The following is a 24,275-nucleotide window of genomic DNA, read 5'->3' on the forward strand; positions in this document are numbered from 1 at the left end:
TCACAAAGGGGAAAGCCTCTCCAGATAAGCAGTATCTTAGTGTATGTGTTTATAGATCAAAATCCCCAAAAAGGATTGTAAAACCACAAAATGTCCTAATTTTGTGTTGGATTTTTCCCCCCAAAGTACTTGAGTCAAAAGTGAGCGAAATATTCCAGAAATTGTCAAAATACTTTTGTATAAAATCTTGTCCCTATGTATCTAAAAGAGTTACTAAATTGTTGTGGTATTACCAAAAAAACCACAAAACCCAGTTTATCCAGAATTTGTATGTCCTTCACCTTGTATATTACCAGACTTTGTACTAAGCTTTTCAAATATTGTCTGAAAAATTCTGATCAGGTTTGCCTGTTTTATAGACAAGGAGATGTAAAGGAGTTTTTTGAGGATGACTTTTGGTTTAGACCAAAAGCTCTTGCTGTGGAACTTTCTGATGAAATATTTGCCTGAAGGAAAAACAAGGCAAACACACTTACCTGCAGTGTTGAAATCAAAGTTTTAGATGGCTTGTATTTCCGGGTGTTTACCCTAGTGTGATGTATCTGCTGGGTATGCTATAGCTTGTTTCTTTTAGACGTGGCATGTATCTTTACACATTTGGGTAATTGTCATTAATGCATGAGTAGTCTGTTAGGCAGTGCTGAAACAAGACATCCATTATCCAATGTGAAGCAATTAGATGTGCTGTTTCAACAGGGATAGTTTAACAAATGAGGAGAAGTTGTTGGTCAAATTGCTAATGACCTAGAAAGGGACAAATGTACTGGAAGTTGCATTTTGGGCTCTTTATTTTTTCCACACATCCAAATTTTCCAGAATTTGGAGAAAAGATAGCTCTTTTTATGTAGCTATCTTTGAAAAATTCTGAATCAAGTGGCCTCAACCCTCCATTTTGCTGAGATGTCACTGCAGTTGAGGGAGCTAAAAATTTGAGTTCTAAAAACTACTCTTACACAGTTTGCAATTATGGCAAATAATCTAATCTTTCTGCCTCAGTTTTCCCAATTTAAAATTAGTATACTACTTTAGATGCCTCACAGGATTGTTGGGGGTTATTAGTGGTTTTTAAAGTATCTTGAGTATGAAAATCTTTGTGAATTGAATGCTAAATAGAGCTGCACAGAAAATGGTGGGAGGGAGCAGAAAATATGTCCTTTACTTGTTGATTTAGTTGGAGATTCATCTTGATTTATGCCAGGTGAGCAATCTAAGTGCCTGGTATCCATTCTCTCCTATTCAGTGGAAGTTAGGCCAACCTATTCCAAGGCTAAATTTGGTCCAAATTTTTTTTAACATATAATTGAATTCATTTTTCCCCTTTTCTGAATACACTTGCAACATTGTGTTAAGAAATCATTCTTTCTCTGGAATCAGTGAATCAGGAAAACAAGTAAGAGACAAGTTTGTTAGGCAACATTCTTTATGCTTTATTTATAAGTGGAATCTTTAAACACAAAGATAGTAGTGTAGTCTCTTTGTAAGTTTCATAATTAATAGCATTAGAGTAATTAGCTCATTGATACTAGAAATTCAAAATAGCTATTACAGAAGCAACAACAGTTAATATAATTGATCATGTGTTTTTAAGAACAGGACAATCATTTCTATTTTTTTTAACTAGTAAGAGCTGTATTGCTTGTTAGAGTCTGTATTTTTCTTTTATTACGTTAGCAAAGAACATTGTGAACTTTACTGATGAAATTCAATTTGAAAAGAGCTACATTAATGGTCTGACTTAAACCTACTAAAGCAAGGAAATACAGTGTTAAGGACAAAGAGCTGCTTTCCCAGAAGAACCTCAGATCCAGGCATTATTTTCTTACAGCCTTAATTCAATCTGTTGTGCCCAAATGCTGCAGCTCAGATGGCATCTGAGGGTCTTTTGCAGTGTTATGGAGTACCTGGGATACAGATGTTAGTATGGCCAATTTTGCTTTATTTTGTGGCCCATACATTTTGTGTCTCACTCTCCTTTGCCTAACTGCTACTGTAGCGTGCATGGGGTGCTTCTGTAGTGGTCAATTATTGTTTCTATGGGCCAGATTTTGATCTCATTTGAAATGCAAAGTAACCTGCCATTTCTCCTAGTGTGATGTATTGAGATCAAAATCTGGTCAAGTATTTTTATTAGTATTAACAGTTATATTCTTCTCATTATCCAAAGTCTGTTGAAAATCAGCAGTTCAAGGCTCTACGTTTTGGGATTTCAGGGGGACTTTGGTGATATTTCTAATTTCAGAATCAATAAAACACATCCAGAAAAGAAATGAGATATTAACAAAAACTGAAAGAATTCTGCAGCATGTGTATGTTGTGTTCACCTTTTCTCAGTTTATTTGGCTAACTTGTTCAGTTATTTTATGTGTTGCCCCCAGATATCAGCGTGAAAGCTGATCTCGCTGCAGTTAGGGTACAATGCAAGATTTTTTTGTCCAGGCTTTCCCACATTAACAAAGAGGCCTTGATACTTCTCATGGTAGACAACCACCAAAAGTGAGCTAATTCAGGAAAGCAACATGAAATGCAAGAGTTACAGAAAAGGGATTAGAAAGGATGCTGATATTGTGTATATATGCCTGCTAGTTACTACAGTGAAGATCACTTCAGAAATGTGCATATTGACTAAAACAGCCTACCTACATCCATACCTGAAGTCAGTGGTTGGTAAGATAAATGTTTTCATAGGTGGTGAAACTCTCTCCCCTACTGTATAACCCCTGGCTATGTTTTTCCAAATATGTACATTAGGCTTCATAAGTTAACCTTGTGTTTTGTGTAAAACATTTCTGCTCTGATAGGCCTAACTGAACTAGCACACCTTGAATTACCATGCTTCATTTATTGTCTCTGTAAAATCAGATTGTTCTTGTTCCTAGTAAAACAACGTTAAAATTTTGCAGTTCAGTGCCAAGGATTACAACATTATCCATAAGGCATCTTGTACCAAAATGTATGTTAAATCATTTATGAGCTGCATGAAGAAAAGGACACATTGCTCCATATTTCTCTTTAAGCTAGTAGAAAATTAAATAGGTGACTCTACTCTCCCTGTGCCAAAAAGGGCTTTCATACAAGGTGTTAGATACAATACTTGTCTGCTGGGGATTCTGATATAGTACTAAAATGTAAAAGGGGGACTGAAGGACAGTTAATTCTATCTAGAGAGAGAGATTTTTTTCTTTTACTGGAGTCCCTCTGGATACATACTGGTGCAACTGAGATTAGTATTTACAGTAGACTTCCGATAATCCGGCACCTTTGGGACGCAGGTGGTGCCGGATTATCAGAAATGCCGGACTATCAGGAGGTACTCTGGCAGGGGCGGGTCTCGTCGGAGGGGAACAGCGCCGCAAGGGCCGAACCCTCTGCCATTTTAGAAGAAGGCAAAGCCTGCGAGCTGCGGAAGCAGAGAGGAGGAGAGAGGCAGGCCGCTGCTTCAAGAAGTTCTAGTCAATTACACTGCCGCTGCTGGATCAACAGGCTCTCAATCTACCTTCCCCTCTACTGCCTGGGGTGGGGGGCAAGAGGGGGACGGGGGGGCGCTGAACCCTCCCTCCTGTTACAGGGAGGCAAAGCCTGCGAGTGGCGGAAGGGGAGAGGCGGCGAGAGGCAGGCAGCTGCATTCAGGAAGTTCTAGTCAGTTACACTTACTCCGGCTGGCTCCACAGCCAACAGGCTCTCAGTCTACCTTTCCTCTCTACTGCCTGGAGGGGGGGCCAGGAGAGGGTAGGGGTCAGCGGGGGTGTGCCGAACCCTCCCTCCTCTTGCAGGGAGGCAAAGCCTGCAAGGGGCAGAACCGGAGAGTGGGCAAGAGGCAGGCAGCCGCCTTCGGGAAGTTCTAGTCAATTTCACTGCCCCAGGCTAGATCCACAGCCGACAGGCTCTCAATTTACCTTTCCTCTCTACTGCCTGGAGGAGGGGGGACAGAGGAAAGTAGTGGTCGGCGGGGGAGTGGGCGGGGGTGTGCCAAACCCTCCCTCCTGCTGCAGGGAGGCAAAGCCTGCAAGCGGCAGAACCAGAGAGGGAGGGAAAGGCAGGCAGCTGTTTTCAAGAAGTTCTAATCAATTACACTGCCCCAGCAACAGGCTCGCAATCTACCTTTCCTCTCTACTGCCTAAGGGGGAGGAGGGCGGTGGGAACGGGTAGATCCGCAGGTGACAGGCTGCTGCTGAAACTCACAAGAGATCATCTTCCCCTCCTAGCACGTGCAGGCTGGGATGCTGTGTGCGACCCGGCGTGCACGTGCAGGTACGATGCAGTTCACTGGGGGCCATGAGAGATCATGCGGCTCACAGCAGCCCAGCCATGAGAGCAGCTGACCCGAGTAGTTCCGGGTTCCATCTCTGTTCTGTCAGGAGCCACAATTTTTTTCCATCAGGAGCCTCGGGTTGGCCACTCCTGGACTAGGCTCTTGCCATTTTGATGCCAAACTATCGGGAGTGCCAGACAATTGGATGCTGAACTATTGGAGTTTTATTGTACGTAATTGCATGAAGGGGGGAAATGGAACCTGTCAAGGTCAGCGTGTCAAAGTGATTAGTAGGACCAAGGGAAAAAAATTTTACAACAAAAAGTCATAGTTTAACTGAAGTCATAGTTGAATAAAATGTTTTGTTGGTGCCTGTTAGAGTCACAGGCACAAATGGTAGACACCTAAATCCATTGACTTTTCATGGGAATAGGGCATCTTTATTGCCCTTTTTTTGAAAATCTGCCCTTTGAAGAATTTTTTTTTCCCCAGTATTGGGTTTGCATATGGTGTGGGGGGATGTGGGTGTGTGTGTAGCAGAATATCCATAAGTGCACCAAATAAAAATGATATATAGCACAGCTGAATTCAAGGTCACTAATTAACTGCTCCCTCACTACAAATGACATGGGACAATTCCCCAATTGAAAATACTGCATTAGGCCTTACATTTCCATATAATTTAGTTTTTCCAGCTTTTAAAGAGGTGGTTGTGATGGTTAGCTTGTTAACATTTGTAAATTGATTTTGGGAATCTCTGACAGAAGGTGCAAGGCTAGTACAAAAATATTACTTTTGTTGATCTTTCTGCAAACTATCTTAGTCAAACCCATTGTTTTTTCCCTTTGGGTTTTCTCAATTGGTTGAATTCCGCACCCCCCCCCCAAATTAAACTGTGTAGTAATCTTTGTGTTACAGTACACATAATCCTTCATTACTAGGTGCTGGAAAGCTTTAAAATCATGGATTATAGTCTGCTACTGGGAATCCATATGTTGGACAGTATCACAAAAGAGAGGGATGGAGAGAGTTCCCAGAATGCATCAGATGCGAAACGTCCTGGGGGACAGAAAGTTCTCTATTCGACAGCCATGGAATCCATACAGGGTCCTGGAAAATCTGGGGAATCTGTCGTCACAGAAGCTACAAATACGTAAGTCCCTAATATCTGTTTAAAAATGGGAATGTCTAAATTTTATTTCTGCAAACTGCATTCTATGTTGTATTAAATGTAACACTGGCTAGCTTCCCATCAGGAAGGCACTGCAGATGAGTGACTGAAGGATTAAACTAAATCCTTCAGTCAAAAGTATTTTCAAAAGTTACATCACCAACGTTCACTGGAGACTAGGAAATGAAAACATTGATTAGTTTCTTCATCATCTTTAAATACATGATAGCAATTGCAGTTATAATTCAGAACAATTTATCTGCACATAGTGAAATCACTTGCAACAGATATATAATGAAAGTCATTACAAGACCGTCACATCAAATGTGTAAACAGCGTCATGCGCTGTGAGCAAAAGCTATTATTGATATTGATTATATTGATATTTCTGCAGTGCCTATCATCCTAAAGAAATGTGCTCATTATATACACAGGAATTGCTTCAATTGTGCTGTGGGGGAACGAAGACAGACACTAACAGCTTACACAGACGCTACACTACAGTTTAGAACATACTCTCCTCTTCCTATCTAAATGAAACTTCAGAGGAATTTTAGATCATCACACTGTAATTATTTAGGCTGGAATTCAGCCATTAAACTGATGTGAAGACTCCGAAGCTTACAAACAATGCCATGGAATTCTTAACTATGTTAATCAATACCTCTGCTTTGTATCACAAGACAATACTTGGATCACCTTGGGTCTGACAACAGACTGTGACATGCAGAGAATTTTAAGGTTGTGACAGATCATGAAAACAATTTTTTTCATCCCTTTCTGTAATTCCAACTATTGTAATTCCAAGAACCAAGGGCTCCTCAAATTATTCTATCCTTGTGCATGTTCAGTGCTAATAAAAGTTAGTCAGAATTCTTACCCTGTGTAAGCAACTCTTGACTATAAAATATTTAATTTCACATTGAAAAGGGTTTACTGTCAATTAACCAGGGAGTTAGGTAAGTAAATACATTAATGTCTTCAAAGCATGGGTTTAAGCTTATAGTAGACTAATGATAGAATTCTGTTCTGTTCCCAGCTTCGCCAGTGGGTTGGCTGGACATGTCACTTTACCTTACAATTCCTCAGTTTCCCCGTTTGAAATTGGAGATAATACTGACCTCCTTTACAAAGCACATTTAAATCTTCTGACTAAAAGTGCTAGGCATTATTATTAATAATAATAATCTTTAAATGTTTGAAACACTAGAATAGAAGTTAAGGCAGAGCTGAATTGTGCCCAGTGTGGATTACAATATTACACTTATTTGCATACAAGATGACCTGAATTATACCCAATCAGTGCTCCAGCATGGTGGGCATTGTATTGTTGGAAGTGTTCTGTTTTCAATTAGTCTTAAAGCTAAGGCTCTGACCTCCTTTCGGTCATCCAAAATCCTATTTCATTATTTACACAAGTAGGGATGTTGAGTAAAAAGAGCTGAGGAGAGTTGGAAACCTAAGCCCCATTGAAAGTCAATAGAACATAGACTTCCCAAGGCATTGTCTTCACTACGTGGCTTTGTTCACAAATGTCCTCTTTTGTCAACCAAACAGTCATAAGCTCAACCTGCTCATGTAATTCCTTTGCTGTGCTGCCATTATAAAACCACCTCAATGAGAAGTGTAGGGCTTATGTTAGTGTCGTTAAGGCCACAGGTGCAGGCTTCCTCCTTTTCCCTGTAAGTACTCAGCCCCAGGTCCCCACCCTACTCTATTCATTCCCACAAAACCCCCATGCTGCCCCACCTCTTTCCACCCTTACTCCTCCCCAGACACCATCCTGCCTCTTCCCATCCAGTTCCCCCCACCTTCCGCAAGCGTACCCCATCCACAGTCTTCCCCCTTATCAGCACCTCCTGCATGCTGCAGAGCAGCTGATCGCAGCAGGTGAGAGGCACTGAGAGGGAGAGGAGTTGGCGGGTGAGCAGGAGGCGCTTGGAGTGGGGGGAGGACCAAGAGAGAAGCTGACTGCCAGGGAGTGCTCACCACCCGCTAACTTTTTTAACATATGTCCTCCAGTCAGCGCCTGTGGTTAGAGCAATGCAGCGTCTACACCCGTGGTGTCCAACATGCTAGCCACATGTGGCTATTTGACTGGTTGTGTGTGTCTAGTTCACTATAGCAGTAGCCGCTATAGAGGCTACTGCTTCAGAACTGGTTGGACGCCATAGGACTCCGCAGACTCCGCATTCCTTATGCAAGCTGTTGTTCACTGTGAAACTGACAGGCAGCTAGAGCCCAGCTGTCCTCCATTAATGTTACTGATTTTTTTTTATGCAGTTCTCCTTCTATATAGTGACATTAAAAAGGTCTCTAAAATACATCATCTAATAAAATTATTTTTGTTGCCATTAGAATGGGAGGCATTCCAGCTAAAAGCCATAAAGGAGAAAAGCTGCTTCTATTTATGGGTATTATTGATATCCTACAGTCTTACAGGTAAGTGGCAGTTTAGAATGGACATATTTTGCCACATTTAAAGCCATTATCTTAATAAAGTATTCTGAGATTGCTGCAAGGGGAGAGAATGTCACAATGTTGTTTTGATTTAATTGCTTAGGCTAATGAAGAAGCTAGAACATTCCTGGAAAGCACTTGTTTATGATGGGGTAAGTTGCTTTTTAAATTATCAGCATTTTTCAGGATGGAATTCTGATTCTTGTCTGAAACCGAGAGTGAACTGTTATATTTACAGTCCACCCATCACTGTGAACCGGGCAGTTTCCTTAGTGCTTTTAGTTGTGTGGTTTCCGACATACACGTTCATCTTATTTTGCTGAATATTTTTAAATAAAGGATAAAAACAGTAAAGGTGATCAGATCATCCTTGTGATTACATTGAGCCAGGTTACAGCAAACTCTCCTCACAGGACAGCTGACGCAGGGATGAAGTAATCCATTCCAAATGTTATTTCAACAGTTAAGTAAAACGGCTAATTTAAAGTTGATTAGCTACTCCTAATTGTGCCCCGAATACGAATCATCATCAGTCCAGCTGCAAAGGATGTTGTGCAGAGCAGAATTTAACTCCAGGGTGTTCAGTGCTGAAATAGGCCCTTAGGAACTCGACCATTTTAAGTGCCCATTAGGGTTGGATTAAAGGATTCAGATAAGGAATTTGGTCATCTGTTAGGGCACCTATGTTTGAAGTCTGAGCCTTCAGTTGAGATTTTGACCCCAAAAGGGAAGTGACTCCTTTTTAAATAGAGTAAGACTTTTTAAAGAATATGACTAGAACTAGACGATTTACCTGGTGTTACTCAAGTCCTTAGCTGAAATCAGTTTTGTGTTTCTACATTTAAATCATTATTCTGGGGTGGGGTGGAGATGAGGGGTTCAGTATGCAGGCTGCCCTGGGGAGAAAAGACAACCCCAGCCCTCTCACCTAAGCAACTTGGGGCCAGGTGAGAAACACCTGTCCATGGCCACTACAGTGGACATTGCACGCGGACGCACAAACTCAGTGAAGTATATAGGTGATAGCTGTCCCTTTCTCCATCCCTACCAACTGCTGGCCCAGTGAGGTTATAGCTGCCCTGGTCCCGATCTCTGGCCCCTTACTGCCCTCCCGTGGTCATTCTGTACAATCTTATGATTAGAGGAAGCTGTATGATAAGAGGAAGACCAAATTTGGTGGTCCTAGCTCTTAAAGTTTAGGAGGAGTTCTTAAACTAATGGATTCATGGATGGATAGACAGACATGCACATTTCTATAATAGTAAGATAAATTATAAAGAGGCACTTCTAAGTTGTTTTGAATACTTAAAATATACTAGTATTTTATCAAGATTACAGTGAAATCTAGTAATTATGCATGCAAAATCTGGATCTCCTTGTATGAATTCCCAAATAGGATATGGTATTATTCACCCAGTGTCAGGTTTTTCTCTTGGATATTTCATTTAGAATTGTATTTGAAGAGTATAACTTTAAGGCCTTTTCTGTCTTTTTTTTAGGACACTGTTTCAGTCCACAGACCAAGTTTTTATGCAGACAGGTTTTTGAAGTTCATGAGTTCGAGGGTTTTTAAAAAAGTTCAAGGTAAGGGTTTGTCATTGTAATTTCTCTGGATAATTTCCTAGTCTATGCTTCTATAGTATTTAGCATGCCTGTAGAATAGCACCTTACATTTAGGGATCTCTGTGTCTCAGCTCTTCACAAACACCAAGAACCCACACCTTCTTTCACTGAAGCTAATACTGGCAGTCCCCGGGTTATGTACAAGATAAGGACTGTAGGTTTGTTCTTAAGTTGAATTTGTATGTAAGTCGGAACTGGCGTCCAGATTCAGCCGCTGCTGAAACTGACCAGCGGCTGACTACAGGAAGCCCGAGGCAGAGTTGCTCTGCCTCGGGCTTCCTGTAGTCAGCCGCTGGTCAGTTTCAGCAGTGGCTAACTTGGGGACGCCTGGGGCAGAGCAGCTGGGGTGCTGCCGGGTTGGTCCAGTAGCGCCGAGGAGCGGTGCTGCGGGACCAACCCGGCAGCGCCCCAGCTGCTCTACCCCAGGTGTCGTCTGTGAGAAAAGCCTGGTCTGCTGGGGGGGGGGACACTAGCTGCGCCTCCCCCCCATAGCAGACCAGGGAGACGCGGGTGGTGGGACCTCCGAGACGCGCCGCGGTCCCGCCCGCATCCTCCACGGCTTTGCTCCGCATCTCCCTGGTCTGCTGGGGGGGGAGGGCTCCCCCCAGCAGACCAGGGAGATGGGGAGCAAAGCCTCGGAGGACGCCGGCAGCAGGACAGCCACGGCACGTCTGGGCTGTCCCGCTGCCCGCGTCTTCCGCGGCTTTGCTCCGCGTCTCCCTGGTCTGCTGGGGGGGGCTCCCCCAGAAGACCAGGGAGACGCGGAGCAGCTTTTCTCGCCCTGGAGGATGCGGGCGGCAGGACCGCAGCGCATCTGGGCGTCCCGCTGCTCGCGTCCTCTGGGGCAAGAAAAGCCCCATTCGTAACTGCGGATCCGACATAAGTCGGATCCGCATAACTCGGGGACTGCCTGTAGAAGCTTTTCCTGTACATTAGAACATTGATGATTTATTTTCAAATGCTTTCAAGGGCTTTAGAGTGTATAGGTCATATCCTATGCTGAAGCCCTTGTTCATGACAAGCCCCATTGACATGAACATGTCTAACTCACATTAATGAAGATTGAAGGATTGGGCAACTTTGGTAAGGATGGATTTTTTCCCATTCCTTTGCTTTTTTTGCTTTAGCAGAACAAAAATAGGGTTTGAGACTCTGGACTGATGAAGGTGTTCAAATTATTAAATTATCTTTTTGATTAAATTACCATTTCAACTATTTCTTCATTTTTGCATTTCTTTAATCTAACTTATTTCAGATTTAATGGGAATGTCATGAGAAGCTGATTGGGTAAAAATGAGAGAGCACTACTAAAAAAAAAAATAGAATACTTCACTAAGGATACAGAGATCGGCGTAACCAGACAGGACCACTAATACTGCTGGCAGTGACTAAACTCTCTGCTGAATTAAAATTAAAATGTTGCTGGAAGATTTATTAACCACATTTATCACCCTTCTCCCTAGCCACTGAAATGACACTAGGTTTTCTGACTTAAAAGAACAGGATGTGAAAGCCCATTCCTCTCTAACCAGGAAGTGAAACTAAGGACCTGGGAAGTAGAGTAGGACAAATAACAATCTGGTAATTGCCTTCCATTTTGGGTGTGGAAAGCTAGTTTGCAGTAAAAGTTTTTGAGAAATAACTAACAGATATTTTGTTTCTTGATTCTAAATTATGCCGCATAAAGAGAAGAGCAAATGAACGTTGCAATAGTCCTGCTGCCCTGCAAAACACAATACAACAGATTTTTTTTATCAGACTAGGCACGTTTATCAAGAGAAACGAAAGAATTTAAAAATGTCCCAGAGGAAGAAAGTGATTTCCACCCCCACGAACTCAGTTTCTTCTCTACCATTCTTTAAAATGAAATTGTCGAGCTGTGACAGGGTCCCATCAGAGATCATGCCTCCTTGCAGCACTGCTGGCTCTATAGGCCCCTCCCTCTGTTTCCCTGCTAGTTCTCCCAGTAACTGTTCACAGCCCAGACTATTCAAAATAACATTTTCATTCCCGGGATTTAATTTGAGTCATTATGAAGTGCAGTCTCCATTGGCCCTTCCGGCCCAAACCCTTCCCTCTTGGAGGTCTCCATTTCATCCTCCTTCCAGGGCTTCAGGCTCCCAGTTTTCTCTTCCAGTTACCTGTGAACCAGGGAGCTCTTTCAGTCGCCCTGTAAACCATGGCTTTTCTGAACAGTCTTTTCCACAGGCCACATCCTGCCCTGGAGTCTTAAATCTAAACTCTTGTTAAAGGATTCCATATCCCTCCTGCTTGGGGCTGGGTACAAACTCAAACAGGCTTCCTGGGCCAACCAGTATCAGTATCTAAACTGGCTTTATAGAACCTCTCTTCTAGCTCCTATAGTGAGCTACTGGTTGGGTCCTGTTCACGAGAGAGTTCCCTAATTATCATCTGGCTCTGATTTTCCAAGCTTATCTAATGCTTCCTTATCCACCCATTTCTTAAGGAGGCCATCTCGTGTCAAACAAGTTGGCTGGCTCCAATCCTCACTACACCATAAAGTGATAGAAATGTAGCCGTGGGGACAGGTCTCTGGTTACGCAAGCTAAAAAGGCATATGTTGTCATGAAACTCGTAATGCATATATTGTTTCAAAATTGCTCCTAAGGTCTTAGACTTATTCTTCCCAATTAGATCCCACATGGAGGATGCCCCTGAGAGACCACCCACTTGGGGTCTACAAAGGGCTGTCCACATAGGAGAGAGGCACAGGATGATGCAAGAGACTATTGGTGGAATTCCTTCTGGAGATGTACAAGCAAAACTTGCCCTCCCACAGGTTTTAACCCTGTAGGCGGTGCTAAATTTGTGCCTGGGCTGAGACCTGGCACTTCTAGACTCAGTAGTTCATAGCACCGGCAACCTCTGGGTTTGGTGCATCAGTTATGAATGTAAAAAAATGACTTGTGCCCTGGCACCTGTTTTCTTACAAATTAAGCACTAGTTGGGGCAGCGGGAACATTCTGGCCCTGGGATTATACATATCCACTCTGGGTTACTGGTTCATCAACATGATTGTTACAGAAAAATGTTGCTATCTGACCTCCATGTATTAAAATTTGATTAAATTAACATAGATATCATTAAACCCTTATGACCGGTATTCCATACCAAACATTGAGCCCATAAAATAATGCAGCCCTTGACTTTGATAATTTTCTCAGAAATGTTGAAATTGTTTGTTGAACGTTACATTTCCTTTGAACTCAATCTTAATTCTTGCACAATATCTATGCATTGTGTTTGTGACCAAAAACGGAAGACTCCTTTTAATTAAAATCCTTTGAAATTATTCAGCTTGGGACTTCTGATTTTGGGGTTTAACCATTAAATCTTGATAAAATACACCAACAAAATTTAAATGTGTTTTATCTAATCACCACCAGAAAAAAAAAAACTAAAGTCGTTTGTTATAACAAAGGGCTTGTCTGCACAGAGCAGTAATGTGAACTAAGAGGGATATGATTTTTGAAGTGCTCTAATGCATTGGGTATTAATTGGTCCATGTAAACCAGTTTCCGGCTAATTGGAACTGTGAGGATTGTGCTGGGTGAGGGAAGGGCACAGAGACCCCTTTGTCCCCCAGGGGTGTGCTACACAGATACACTGGCCTTAACAGCCTGCCATTTTTGAGCAGCATGTGGGGCTACAGCAGACGGGGAGCCTGCCTAAAGGTCCTGCTTCAACCACGGCAGGCCAAATACAGCCCACAGGACTTCTTTTGCCAACTCCTGCATTACAATATATGCAAAGAGCCCTGAAAACCTCCAATTTTGGGACACTGATGTAAAACTTAAAATTCACTGAAAATAAACTCAGAAAAATGAAATTAATCCCCAAAAACAGAAGCCCTGAATGTACTGCTTATTTGATTCTTGCACTTCATATAGCTTGGACACTGAAATTGAGCTGGCTCTTTCCAAATGTGGTTTTTTTTTATTATTTTTTTTATCCGAAGAGCTGGTGTAAACCTAGCAGGGGTGGCCCATGAGCCTAGGCGAGCTAGGCAGCTGCCTAGGGCGTGGCTGGCCCGGGCACCTGATGATGACGTCATGGGGCACCCCGTGATTACGTTATGGCCATTGACGGCAGGGGCACTGATTGCCCCGCCCTGCCTAGGGTGCCAGCTGCTGCAGCCGGCCTCGGGCCACTCCTGAAACCTAGAGATGCTTCTGTATTCCATTGTGCCCAGTACACCCCACCCTTGGGCTTGCTCTGTACCACTGCGAAAAAATATCTGGAATCTCAAGATTTCCTGTGCAGACAAAGGACCATTTGGGTTGCCATAAAAACAAAGCCAGTGAAGAGGACAATAGAAGAGCCCCTGTGATGGACTGGGCTGTGTCTGGGTACCGCTGAGGACGTCCGCTTTGGGTGAATTGCTCAAAACAGGGGCTCTTTACAGTCCCTGAACTTGGAGACCTTTCCCAAACAGGCCACATACCAGTCATACCGAGCGCTTCAGCCAATCTGGCCAGCAGGAAGCCTCATGAACAAAACCCATCAGATGCCCCAGATCTCCCTGTGCCTCAATCAGCCCCGGGACTACGCACAGATGAGGTGTCATAGAACCCAATCTCACCTACCCTAAATGGGTCCTCCTGGTCCCAAAGAGCCAGCCACAAATCGCTGGTCAATTTACACTTAGGATCTTACCCACAAGATCACGCTGGGCCAATCCTTTAGAATCTATAATCTAAAGGTTTATTAATAAAAGGGAGAATAGGTTGAAAGTAAGGTTAAGGAAAATACATTTCATGCATCAATCACCAAGTTCTTGATGCAGGCTTTCAGCAGAGGTGTTATAAACTGCTAGCTTAAAAGTCTCTGGTGTACATCCTGTGTCAAGAGAGGTGAGCAATCCTCCTTGGCTATCTGTTCCCTGCAAGGCTGCATCTAGGATCAGTGGCAGAATTTAAGACAAGATGGAGTCTGCCCTCATGGCACTTGTATATCTCTCCCTGCTATCTTCCAAGTGAAGCAGGTCACATGGTCGAGTGACCTAACTCTTTCATCTGTCAGCAGTCATTCTGCCCTGGCTGGTTTGCATGTTCCCAGATGCATTCCTCAAGTGTGTACTGGCCACCTTGAGAGCCATTGTCCTTGGGGCTGTGCTAGTTACAATACTCATTCATTGGACATTCCTTCCTCACAACAGGCAGTCCATGCCCAATACCAGCATAGAGTCCATATGCATAACTCCGCATACAGACATATAAGTACATGAATAGCATACACAGAATCCGTAAAACATAGGCTTTCGTTTGACACCTCACGTGGCCCCCTTTGTACAGACGTTTGGGTAACCACCTCTCTGTGGGTGCAGCAGTGATCTGTCTGCTCCCCTTAAAATCCAATAATGTGACAGCCCTCCAGTGTAAATGGGTAGCAATTCTAAACATTTGATTTTCTGTTTAGAAACAATAGCCTGTAGGATTGTGCTATTTCTGGTAGAAATATATTATAGGAGCAGTTCCTGCTACAAGTAGCACAGTCTTGCAAGGAAGTAGCTCTCTAAAACCACCCACCAATGAGAGCAATGGGGGTATGAAACCTGATAAGTGTCCTTTCATGCCCAGACTCCTGCACTACAATTCCCCTCACTCACTCTCCTCCCCCTCACCAAGATCCTGCACCCCCAGCTTGCTCCTGCACCCTCCCTTGCTCCTGCACACTCTCTTCTGGCCAGGCATCCTTCCCCCAGCCTGCTCCTGCACCCTCCCTTGCTCTTGCTCCCTCCCCTCGGCCAGACATCCTACTCCCTGCCTGCTTCTGCACCCCACCTCCCACACAGACTTCACCCCTCTCCAGCACTCTATCTCCCACCCAGATCCTGCACCCCCATCATTATCCCACATGCTGGCAGCCATGTCCTGCACACTGAATCTCCCATTTTTGTCCCTACCCTAGAGCCTGAGGGGGTCCACAAAATCCACTAACTCGGGAACTGCTGAAAAGTAAATCTGGCCTATGAGAAGCCCTGAGCCTCTCCTATCTGTCCCTTCTCCTTGTCCCGGCGGGGCTGGAGCACCAGAGGAGTGAGGTGTCTCAGTTGAAGACCACATTAGTGAGGAGTCAGAGTTTCTGGAGGAGTTCTTTTGCTTCTCACTTGTGTGGTCCCCAACTGATTTTCTGTGGGTCGGTGACCCCCAACCCAAAATTCCTTCCCCACACTGGCCATAAATAAAGAAAACATGGGAATCGTTTTTGTTGGAAATAAATTAATATTTTACTTTATTTAAAATGAAGTTTGATAATCTAACATGAGAACGTTAAAACGCTTAATCTGTTTAATAATTTCATGTAAAGCATTCTCTCTCACTGAAGAACTAGCAAAATGGCTCAGGCATAATTATGTAATTAATGCTGAGTTTCCATTAGCAAGTGGTGGTCCACGGAAAAGATTTGTATTGAGTCAGGTTGTCCACAGGCCAAAAAGTTTGAGAACCACTGTTCTAGTAGTATTCTTGTCTAAATCTTTACTTGTGGTTTGGGCTATTGAGAGGTTTAAGGAGCCAACATGCCATGTTTTCAAAGGAGTCATACTGTGCCTCTGCTTTTGAATGCAATTTTAATTCAGTGCCTTTAGAGTATTAAGAAAAAAATGATGATAAGTCATTTCTAAAGATATGGCCCTGGAAGTTTTTTACACTATTCTTAGGCATGGCAGAGTTGAAAATGTCAAATGCCTTTTCAAATTAAATAAGCTCTTTGCTTGTAATTGTGTCTTCAGGAAGATTTAGGTTTATATAATACTAAAGCCATTTTGATTGTAAACAATTACAGATGAGAATTGGATAGTCACTAGTTCGTTATGAAATAGAGATTATCTGGTAAAATTTGATTCTAGCAAGCTTGTTCTTACTGGCTCTTTCTATCAAAAGTTCAAGTTTTATTTTCGTTAAAAATTCCAGCAGTGGAAGTCAATATTTTTCACACTATATTGGCCGTCACTCATCTACATTTGATCTAAAGACAATAGTATTATGCACTAGCAGACCAAAGTTCAAAAATTGATTGGAAAGATCAAAATGTGGATGATAGTGTAACTGAACCCATGAAATTCTGTGACCATCATATATGAATGAAAGTACCCAACAACCCAAATCATTTGTATGGATCTGGAAAAATACACAATTAAAAGTCCTTTTGCAGACAAAGGGATCTAGACAATGAAAATAATAAAATGCAATTCAGCATGAGGGAAATGTAAGCTAACATAGTTGATATATTATAAACTGAAATTTAGAGAGATAATAAGGAGACTCTCTTTAAGAGTAACAATAGTTTAAGGGTAACAATAGTTCATGGCAAATTGTTGAGCCCCTTTTGATAGGCATTGACAAGGAACAATATTGTTTTCTTTCACTATGGTTACAATTGTGACTGTTTGGAGTTTTCATTTTTGTTTTTCTCAGTTACTAGTTGGGATATTCTTAGACTTTGGTCTGTTCTCAGTGCTCCTGTTCTTATTGCCAGGAAGATCATATACTGTTGGTGACTCAGTTAGGTATCACTCTTAGTTATCATTTTCCATCTTTCTTGATCTTCAGAAATAATCAGAGCTAATGTTCTAACATGTGATTGTGTCTAATGGCCCTTTTCATGGTTTGTTCTTGACACAAAGGACTGCTTTTTTTTTTTCAAAATAAAAATTCAGAATGTCAGTTTTAGCCAAATTGCATTGAGGCTGTTAGCTTCCTCGAGGACTCTCTGAAAACTGTTGCTCCTCTTGTCCTTCTGCTGGGTCTCTTGTTGATCAAATGTGCTGCTGCTGTGTTCTCTGGTAACAGTCTCTGATATTACTCTTCTATCCCTTCACTTGCAAGTAATCCTGAGAAACTATTAATATGTTTCCGTTAGGACAGGTAGCTTTTCTAAAATAATTATGCATCGGGAGTGCTGTCAGCTGGCCAGCCCACCAATCTTAATGACAGTGTAGTGAAATTCCCCATGGATGAGGATTAAAGTTTCAGTCCTGAGCTTTTTCAGGCTAACAAAGAATATGAGCAGTATTAAGGCAGCAATCTCATTATCTATAGGAAACTTCTTTCTGGTACTAGGTCTTGTGCCATCCTGCATGAAGGAGTCCTACAAGCTTTACTAGGAGATTTCAGTAATTATTTATTTGTATGAATATAGTGCCTAAGAGATGTAGCGATGTCAATAGCTCATTTTGGGAGGATGGCTTGGAAAATGGATTGGCGATTAGGGGGTCTCTTCAATCAAGCTCCTTGGGTAGGAATGTTTTGGCCATCATGAGATAGGACAGACTCAATTGGGTTGCTCGTCACTGTGGGTCCATGTAGGTTTGAGTCCCATAATGCATTTTGCAATGCAGGGAGATCACAGTAGGAGAGAAAACTTGTTGCATAGTAAGACAAAAGTCTCATTCCAGTGCCTTAACCACAAAACTGTCCTAAATGATTTTACAGTGTCACATCCCAGTGTTCAATGCACAGAACAAAATTATTTACCTGGCCTTTTAAACTGACAAAAAATAGTGATCATTGGTGACAGCTTTAGGCCCAAGCCAGCTCAACCGCTGCCTTATGGCATCTTTTCTAAGGGTTCTGCAGTAGCTCTGGGTATTTGGTGCTATGTTTTTATGCATCTGATTCCTCCTTTCAAGAGTGTCCTAGTTTTTAGCTGTATCCAGTCAGTTCTCCTGATAGAAGTCTTGTCCAAGAACTCTCTTTATATAAGTTGATGCAGGCAGCAACTGGGAGCACTAAAGCATTTGGAAACTAAAACACACAAATGGAAATGGTTCCCCACCTGTTAGGAGAGGAAATGGCACAAACCAAGGACCACATTGGGGAGTAATCCTGGAAAGAGGGTGATTTCTGTTTGTCTAGCATGCCAGTGTATGCAAGAGAAGCTATGGTCAGTATTATAAATTATCAGGAATGTTCATGAATCAGCTGTATAACATCATTATCAAACACCTCATCCAGTCATGTTTTGGAAACACTTGTTTTATCCAAAACACACATTGATTGATGTGCATAACTCTACTGGAAATCATAAGGCAGGACAAATATTTTCAGAGTGTAGCAATAGTACTCTCAGGCTATAAACAATTTTAGGTTATTTCTAATCCTCATATAATGCTCAAAACTGTGATTAGTTTTTGATTGATCACTGTTTCTCATCCTCCTTGTTATTATCCTATATTATTGGTTCTTTCCCCCTGACTTTTACAGGCATATACTCAAGGTTTGACTTGCAATGTAGGATATGTCAAAAGCAATTAGCAGGTGGATCTCATTTGTAGCCTTTTGCTCAAAGATTGTAAAATCTCAGTTAAGACTTTGAGTCTATTCTGGACTCTGTATAATAAAACTGGTATTTGTGAAAATGTTCTTATCTAGATTTTTTTCTTGATTTGCATTGAGAAATGGATTTGTCGTTAATACGATTATGTGCACACTGTTAAAGATGAGTAAAAGGTTATCATTCACCAGCTTTGTTCTTTGCACTCTTTTTCTTAAATGCAGCTTTAAAGTCCTCTCCTTCCAAGAGACGGTGTAGTTCTATTACAGCTCTAAAGGCAACATCACAAGAAATTGTGTCTGCTGTTAGCCAAGAATGGAAAGATGAAAGACATGACATGCTTACTGAAGGACAAAGCTATTGCAGCCTTGATGACGAAGGTAATTTATTAGACATGGTCTCAATGTCTTAATTCAATTTTATGGTCTTAGTCTAACCTGAGTATCTGTGCCACAGTTCAAAATAGAGAACCTCGATTATGCGGCTAACCAAGACATTACACACAAACATGTTCTTTATTTTTGAGGAGGCTTACAGAGGTGGAAGTGTGCCTGCATCCCTGACCAGATCTCATTAATTGTTAGATTTTGTCTAGAAAATTAGTACCATCACCTGTGTGCATGACTAGATTCTGCTGGGGAGGTTCTGCAATTATACCTTCTGACCACCAGGGAGTGTGGTGGCACCCAAAGAGAGGATACCTGGAGCAGCCAGCTGGGGAAAAGGGAAAGGCAGTGGCTGCCTTCCTCGCAGTGCCTTGCCTGCAGGGCAAGGTGAGGAGGCAAAGTGTGTGAAGTGATGGACAGAGGGGCGCATAGGGCTGCTGGGGATCACACAGACTAAGATTAAGAAGGGCTGGTGTGGGGGGGAGGGGAACAGTATTGAGCCAGGGGCTGAATGGGAATGGAGGTGCAAAAATGGATGGGGAAGGTGAGGGGGAGGGACACATGGGAGCAGGGATAGATGTATGTGTCTGAACGGGAGAGGCTAGGGGTCAGCCAGGGTCTGCATGGGGAGTCTCCACAATTCCCTAACATTCCCCTCCACCCCTCTCAAAAAACTGTTCTGTACTTCTCCCACCCAAACCCAAAACCCTCCATATTCAATCCCAGGCTCCTGATTTCCCCAAAGCATTTGCACTCCGTCTCATGGGTGCAGGAAATATTTCTGTATTCTGTATTAATTTAAATGAATTCTTAAAGTTCTGTATTAATATGAGTAGAAAGTAGTCTATTTGTCAAAAAACATTTCCTGAATATTTTTTGCGGTCTATATTTAGACATTCTTGCTGACATTTATTTTGAAATAAATTACCAAAATAATTGAAATGGTTGTAATTGTTACCTTGACAAATAAAGTATGCAGAATTTAAAAAATATCGTGTGCACAGTTTTTAATTGTTTGAATCCTGTAAGTAACATAAACTTACCTAGCAGTAGTATTAGTTAGAAATAGTTTTAAAGATGAGTAGACAGTAAAACATATGTATTTTCTCCTATACAGTATTAGGCTCACGGCATCGTCCAGATTTAGTGCCAAGCACTCCATCTCTATTTGAAGCTGCTTCCTTAGCAACCACTATTTCTTCTTCTTCTTTGTATGCAGATGAACAATATCAACGTGATGGGACTCTGCTTTATTCCAGCAGGTAATGGTTTGTTTAATTTAAGATACAGAAAATGTGTGTCTGATATATTATGTAGGGAAATCTCTTAACCCAGAGAGATTGTTTTACAACATCTTGGTTGGAAAGTAACCTATTTGCATGATTTAGGATGGAAACATACTGGGATCATTAGTGTATGTTTTAATGGGACTAATTTGGGCCAAACTCTGCCTTGTAAAAATGCTTTCCCAACAGGCATTCTTGCTACAAAGTAGTGTTAATATGTGCCCATATTTTAACTACAGTGGTCCTGAGTTGATTATTGTGATGTATGCAGGTATCTGTATGTTGGACTAGCATATCTGTGTTTTGCTAGATTACTGAGTTTGTGCATGCAGAGACAAATACATGAACTGGAAAACCCTGTGGTACACATGGGGAAGAACCTTTGAGTGGCTTTTACAGGAGTCAGAATTGGAACTGAAAACTTCTGTCTTCAGCCTTTGAGTTTTTCTACTGTGGTGGAGTGAATTTGGCCTTTCACTTTGTGAAGTTGCACTCTTCTTCTGTGAGTGAACCCAATCAAAAAGGAGTTTGCTCTGAGTCCTCCTAAAAAGTGCTCTGTTCAGAGCCACATTCTCTATCTCACCACGTGCTCGCGTGTCTTCCTTTATTGCAACCCACCACTTCTTGGATTGGCCTCTCTCTCCTCAACACCCAGGGAACATTGTGTAGCCTTTCTGGAATACCCTCTTATTTTCTTGGTTCACTGGAGGACTTTTAAGGCATATGTACACAGCAGAACAAAAGTCGAATTAAGCTAAGCAACTTGAGGTACATTGTTTCCGTTGCTTAAGGCAAAATTGCTTAATTCAGCTTTCGGTGCTGTCTACACAGCAGGAAGTCGAAGTCCCTGCAGAAACTGAACATGAAGAACTCTCACTATTCCTCTGGAGTGCACCATTCTGTCCTGTGGATGAAGCATACACGGCTGCACAGTGCCAAGGGCTGTGTGTGAAACACAGGTGCACACAGTGTGTGTGTGTGTGTGTGTGTGTGTGTGTGTGTGTCTGTCAAGCAGACAGATGCACATTATCTATTGAAGTATGCTGACCCCACTTAAGTACATTACCCTGTACCAATACTATTGGTCAGGAAGTTCAGATTCAAGAATCTGTAGATATTTGTAATTTGCTTTTGTGAAGATGAGGTACAGAAAGTGGGGCTTGATTGGGGAACGGGGGCTTCCTGACATCAGCACCCTCTCCCCCTCCTCCCACACAACAAACAGTAGGTTCCCAGAAGCAGCTCCAAGGCGCGGGGGTGGCGGGAAACAGACTGCTGAACTGCAGCTGCAGAGCCTCATATCTTTCACAATATTTAAGGGGGAGCTCATGGGAGCTGCCAGCCCACTCTAGTTCCAAACACTTGCAAGGACAGGCTGCTTTTCCAGAAAATCCTGCAAGTAGTGGACAAAGCAGGAGGCCAAAGGACGTTATAAAGAACATTGCTTAACTTTAAATGAGCGTGTGCTCTAATAGATACGCACAGTGACAACGAAACATTAACCAGGACAATGTTAAGTGAAGAGTTACTGTACACATTAACCCATTTGTGCTCTTTCATGACTACTAACCTGTCACTCAATACGACAGTTTTACATTGTTTTAGGTTTTTTTGAGTGGAGATATGTAAAACAAATCTACAGTTGTACGTTATCGTAGCAATTAAGAAGCTCATGCATTCTTTGTTCAATTGTTATAGGCTGTTGAGTCAGATTTGTCTACTCATTTGCATGGAGGTTGCATTTATATATTTTTCTTCAGTGAGATTCCTATCAACACAGACCTGCAGACCTAATTTAGTATGTAAAATTAAGCAAACAATTTGCATTTTGCAGCACATTTGCAGGAAACAAATTTGTGAGCATAAATTATTTGCATGCTCGGAAATTGCTTGTGCCTAAAAATAGATAGAGTATAGAAAACCAGTTGGGATAGCAATTGTAGTTTTCAGCTGAGGACACATTTGCTATGTTACTTGTAGCCATTTTTAAGGCGCGTGTGTGTGGATGTTGTATTCCTTATTTAAACATAAGAGAATTAAAGCATCCTGTTATAAATATTTCATTATAGTCAATCATTGTTTCCTTTAACAATAATTTTAAATTGTAAATTGTTACATTATTGTGGCCAGCATAGGCTTCTTGTAATTCTCTGAATGTCATACATGCTTACGTAGAATGAACGCAGGATGTCTCTCTCTCTCTCACATGCACGTATATGCGCGCACACACATCCCTCCCCCCCATGCTAGTCTCTTCTATGTCCTGATGGAGGTGCAAGGAGGGAGTGAGCAAATGGTTGGCTCGCAGCACTTCTTCTGCCCTGCAGAGCACTAGCTGCTGCGGCTCCATCCTTGAGGCTGAGTGATTACTCCAGCTCCTCTCCCCCAGCGCAGAGCAGCGATGTGGCTGGGGTGGGATGGACCCAACTGTTGCCTGGGGAGCCATGAAGGGACTGCCAGGGAGCCCTGGCTGTGGACAGAGGCCCTCAGCACAGATGAGACACCTTCCTGCCCGCCCCTTGTGCATCCCCCAGTCCTGGAGGCAGGCAGGAGCACCCTGGCTTCTCATGCTACAGCTGCTCCTGACTTCCCCAGGGGTGCCAGGTAGGCTGGAGCCGCTCTGCCCGGTTCACGTGTGGGGTGTGTAGGCTGGGGGACCTAGCTCTGCACGTCTCCTCTCTAGTGGTGGGGACTAGGTGCCCTAGAACTGGCTCCTTTTGGGTTTAAGCTCATGGAGGGTTTTGTTCCGTTGTCCAAGAGCTGTCCCGTAATCGCTCTGCTTTGGATTTTCTGTTGTTTGGCAATCTTTTGTACAACAGTGGAGTAGTAACATTCAACCTTAATCTGGATTTTAACTTTGACATTCGTTGATAACCTAACTTGGGGGAGGGGGGGGTGTTGGTTGGTTGGTTTAGTCTTCTTTTTTTTTTTTTTTTTTTTTTTAAGTGCCTGGTTCATATAGTAGTGGATTGTGCAGTAGTATTTTAGACATCTCTGAACTGTTAGGCATTCCCGTTCTTAAGTCCCATTATGCAATGTTCTGGCCATAATCTGAACATTTGTGTGGTAAGGAGAGAAATCCAATATATAGTACATCTTAATGCTATATTAATGAGGACTTTTTAGCAGCATGTGGGAAGAGATATTTGTAAATCAATCTTCCTGTTAAAAATCTGTCCTCTGGAAAGAGCGAAGAATTTAGAACATTTCCCTCCCGCCCCGCCCCCCTTCACATTTTTCATTAAACTCTCTTACGCTTGCTTATTTTGAACTCCTTTATATTTTAAAAAAAAAATTACAGTCCACATTTACAAATAAAGCACACACCCCTAGAAATTCCTACATATAGACCTGTAACTGCTCATTTTGTATTTGGTGCTTGGCTGTCTTTCATTCCTTTATGTAATTTTATACATATAAAATGCTTGCAAGTTTCTTTTGTAAATCTGTAAGAGGCGAGGAAAGTATTTTAATCACTTTTTACCACATTTTTGCTTCGTCAGTCGCATATATTATATTTACCATATAAATCACATTTACTACCATAATTGCTGTGCAGGAGTAAAAATTGTATAAGATATTCACAATTTAGTGCCTCATATGGCCATTCAGTTAAGGGTTTTTTGTTCAATCTTAGAACTGCTTTGCTTGCATAGCCATATGTAGAGGAGGTTAAAATCCCGCCCCTTCCCCTCCCCCCCAAAAAAAAAGGCAGTTTTGGTTGACCTAAAACTATTAGTGAATTAGATGTGAGATTGCCATATAGTTTGGACAATATTTTTTTCCCAGGACTTCAGCATCAT

General features: G+C 42.2%; 1 protein-coding gene across 3 annotated transcripts in view; it reads left to right on the forward strand.

Annotated features, from left to right (window-relative positions):
- PIP5K1B (phosphatidylinositol-4-phosphate 5-kinase type 1 beta) overlaps positions 1-24,275 on the forward strand; it is a 169,397-nt gene that overhangs the window by 115,603 nt on the left and 29,519 nt on the right. For all 3 annotated transcript variants that reach the window (XM_006137852.4, XM_006137851.4, XM_075931678.1), the window contains exons 8-13: positions 5,191-5,402; positions 7,779-7,862; positions 7,984-8,032; positions 9,380-9,464; positions 19,025-19,180; positions 20,304-20,448. In XM_006137852.4, the coding sequence (XP_006137914.2) occupies positions 5,191-5,402; positions 7,779-7,862; positions 7,984-8,032; positions 9,380-9,464; positions 19,025-19,180; positions 20,304-20,448 (731 nt within the window). The remainder of the gene's footprint in view (positions 1-5,190; positions 5,403-7,778; positions 7,863-7,983; positions 8,033-9,379; positions 9,465-19,024; positions 19,181-20,303; positions 20,449-24,275) is intronic.

Source organism: Pelodiscus sinensis, chromosome 6 (assembly GCF_049634645.1).
Source record: "Pelodiscus sinensis isolate JC-2024 chromosome 6, ASM4963464v1, whole genome shotgun sequence".
Taxonomy (NCBI): Eukaryota; Metazoa; Chordata; order Testudines; family Trionychidae; genus Pelodiscus; species Pelodiscus sinensis.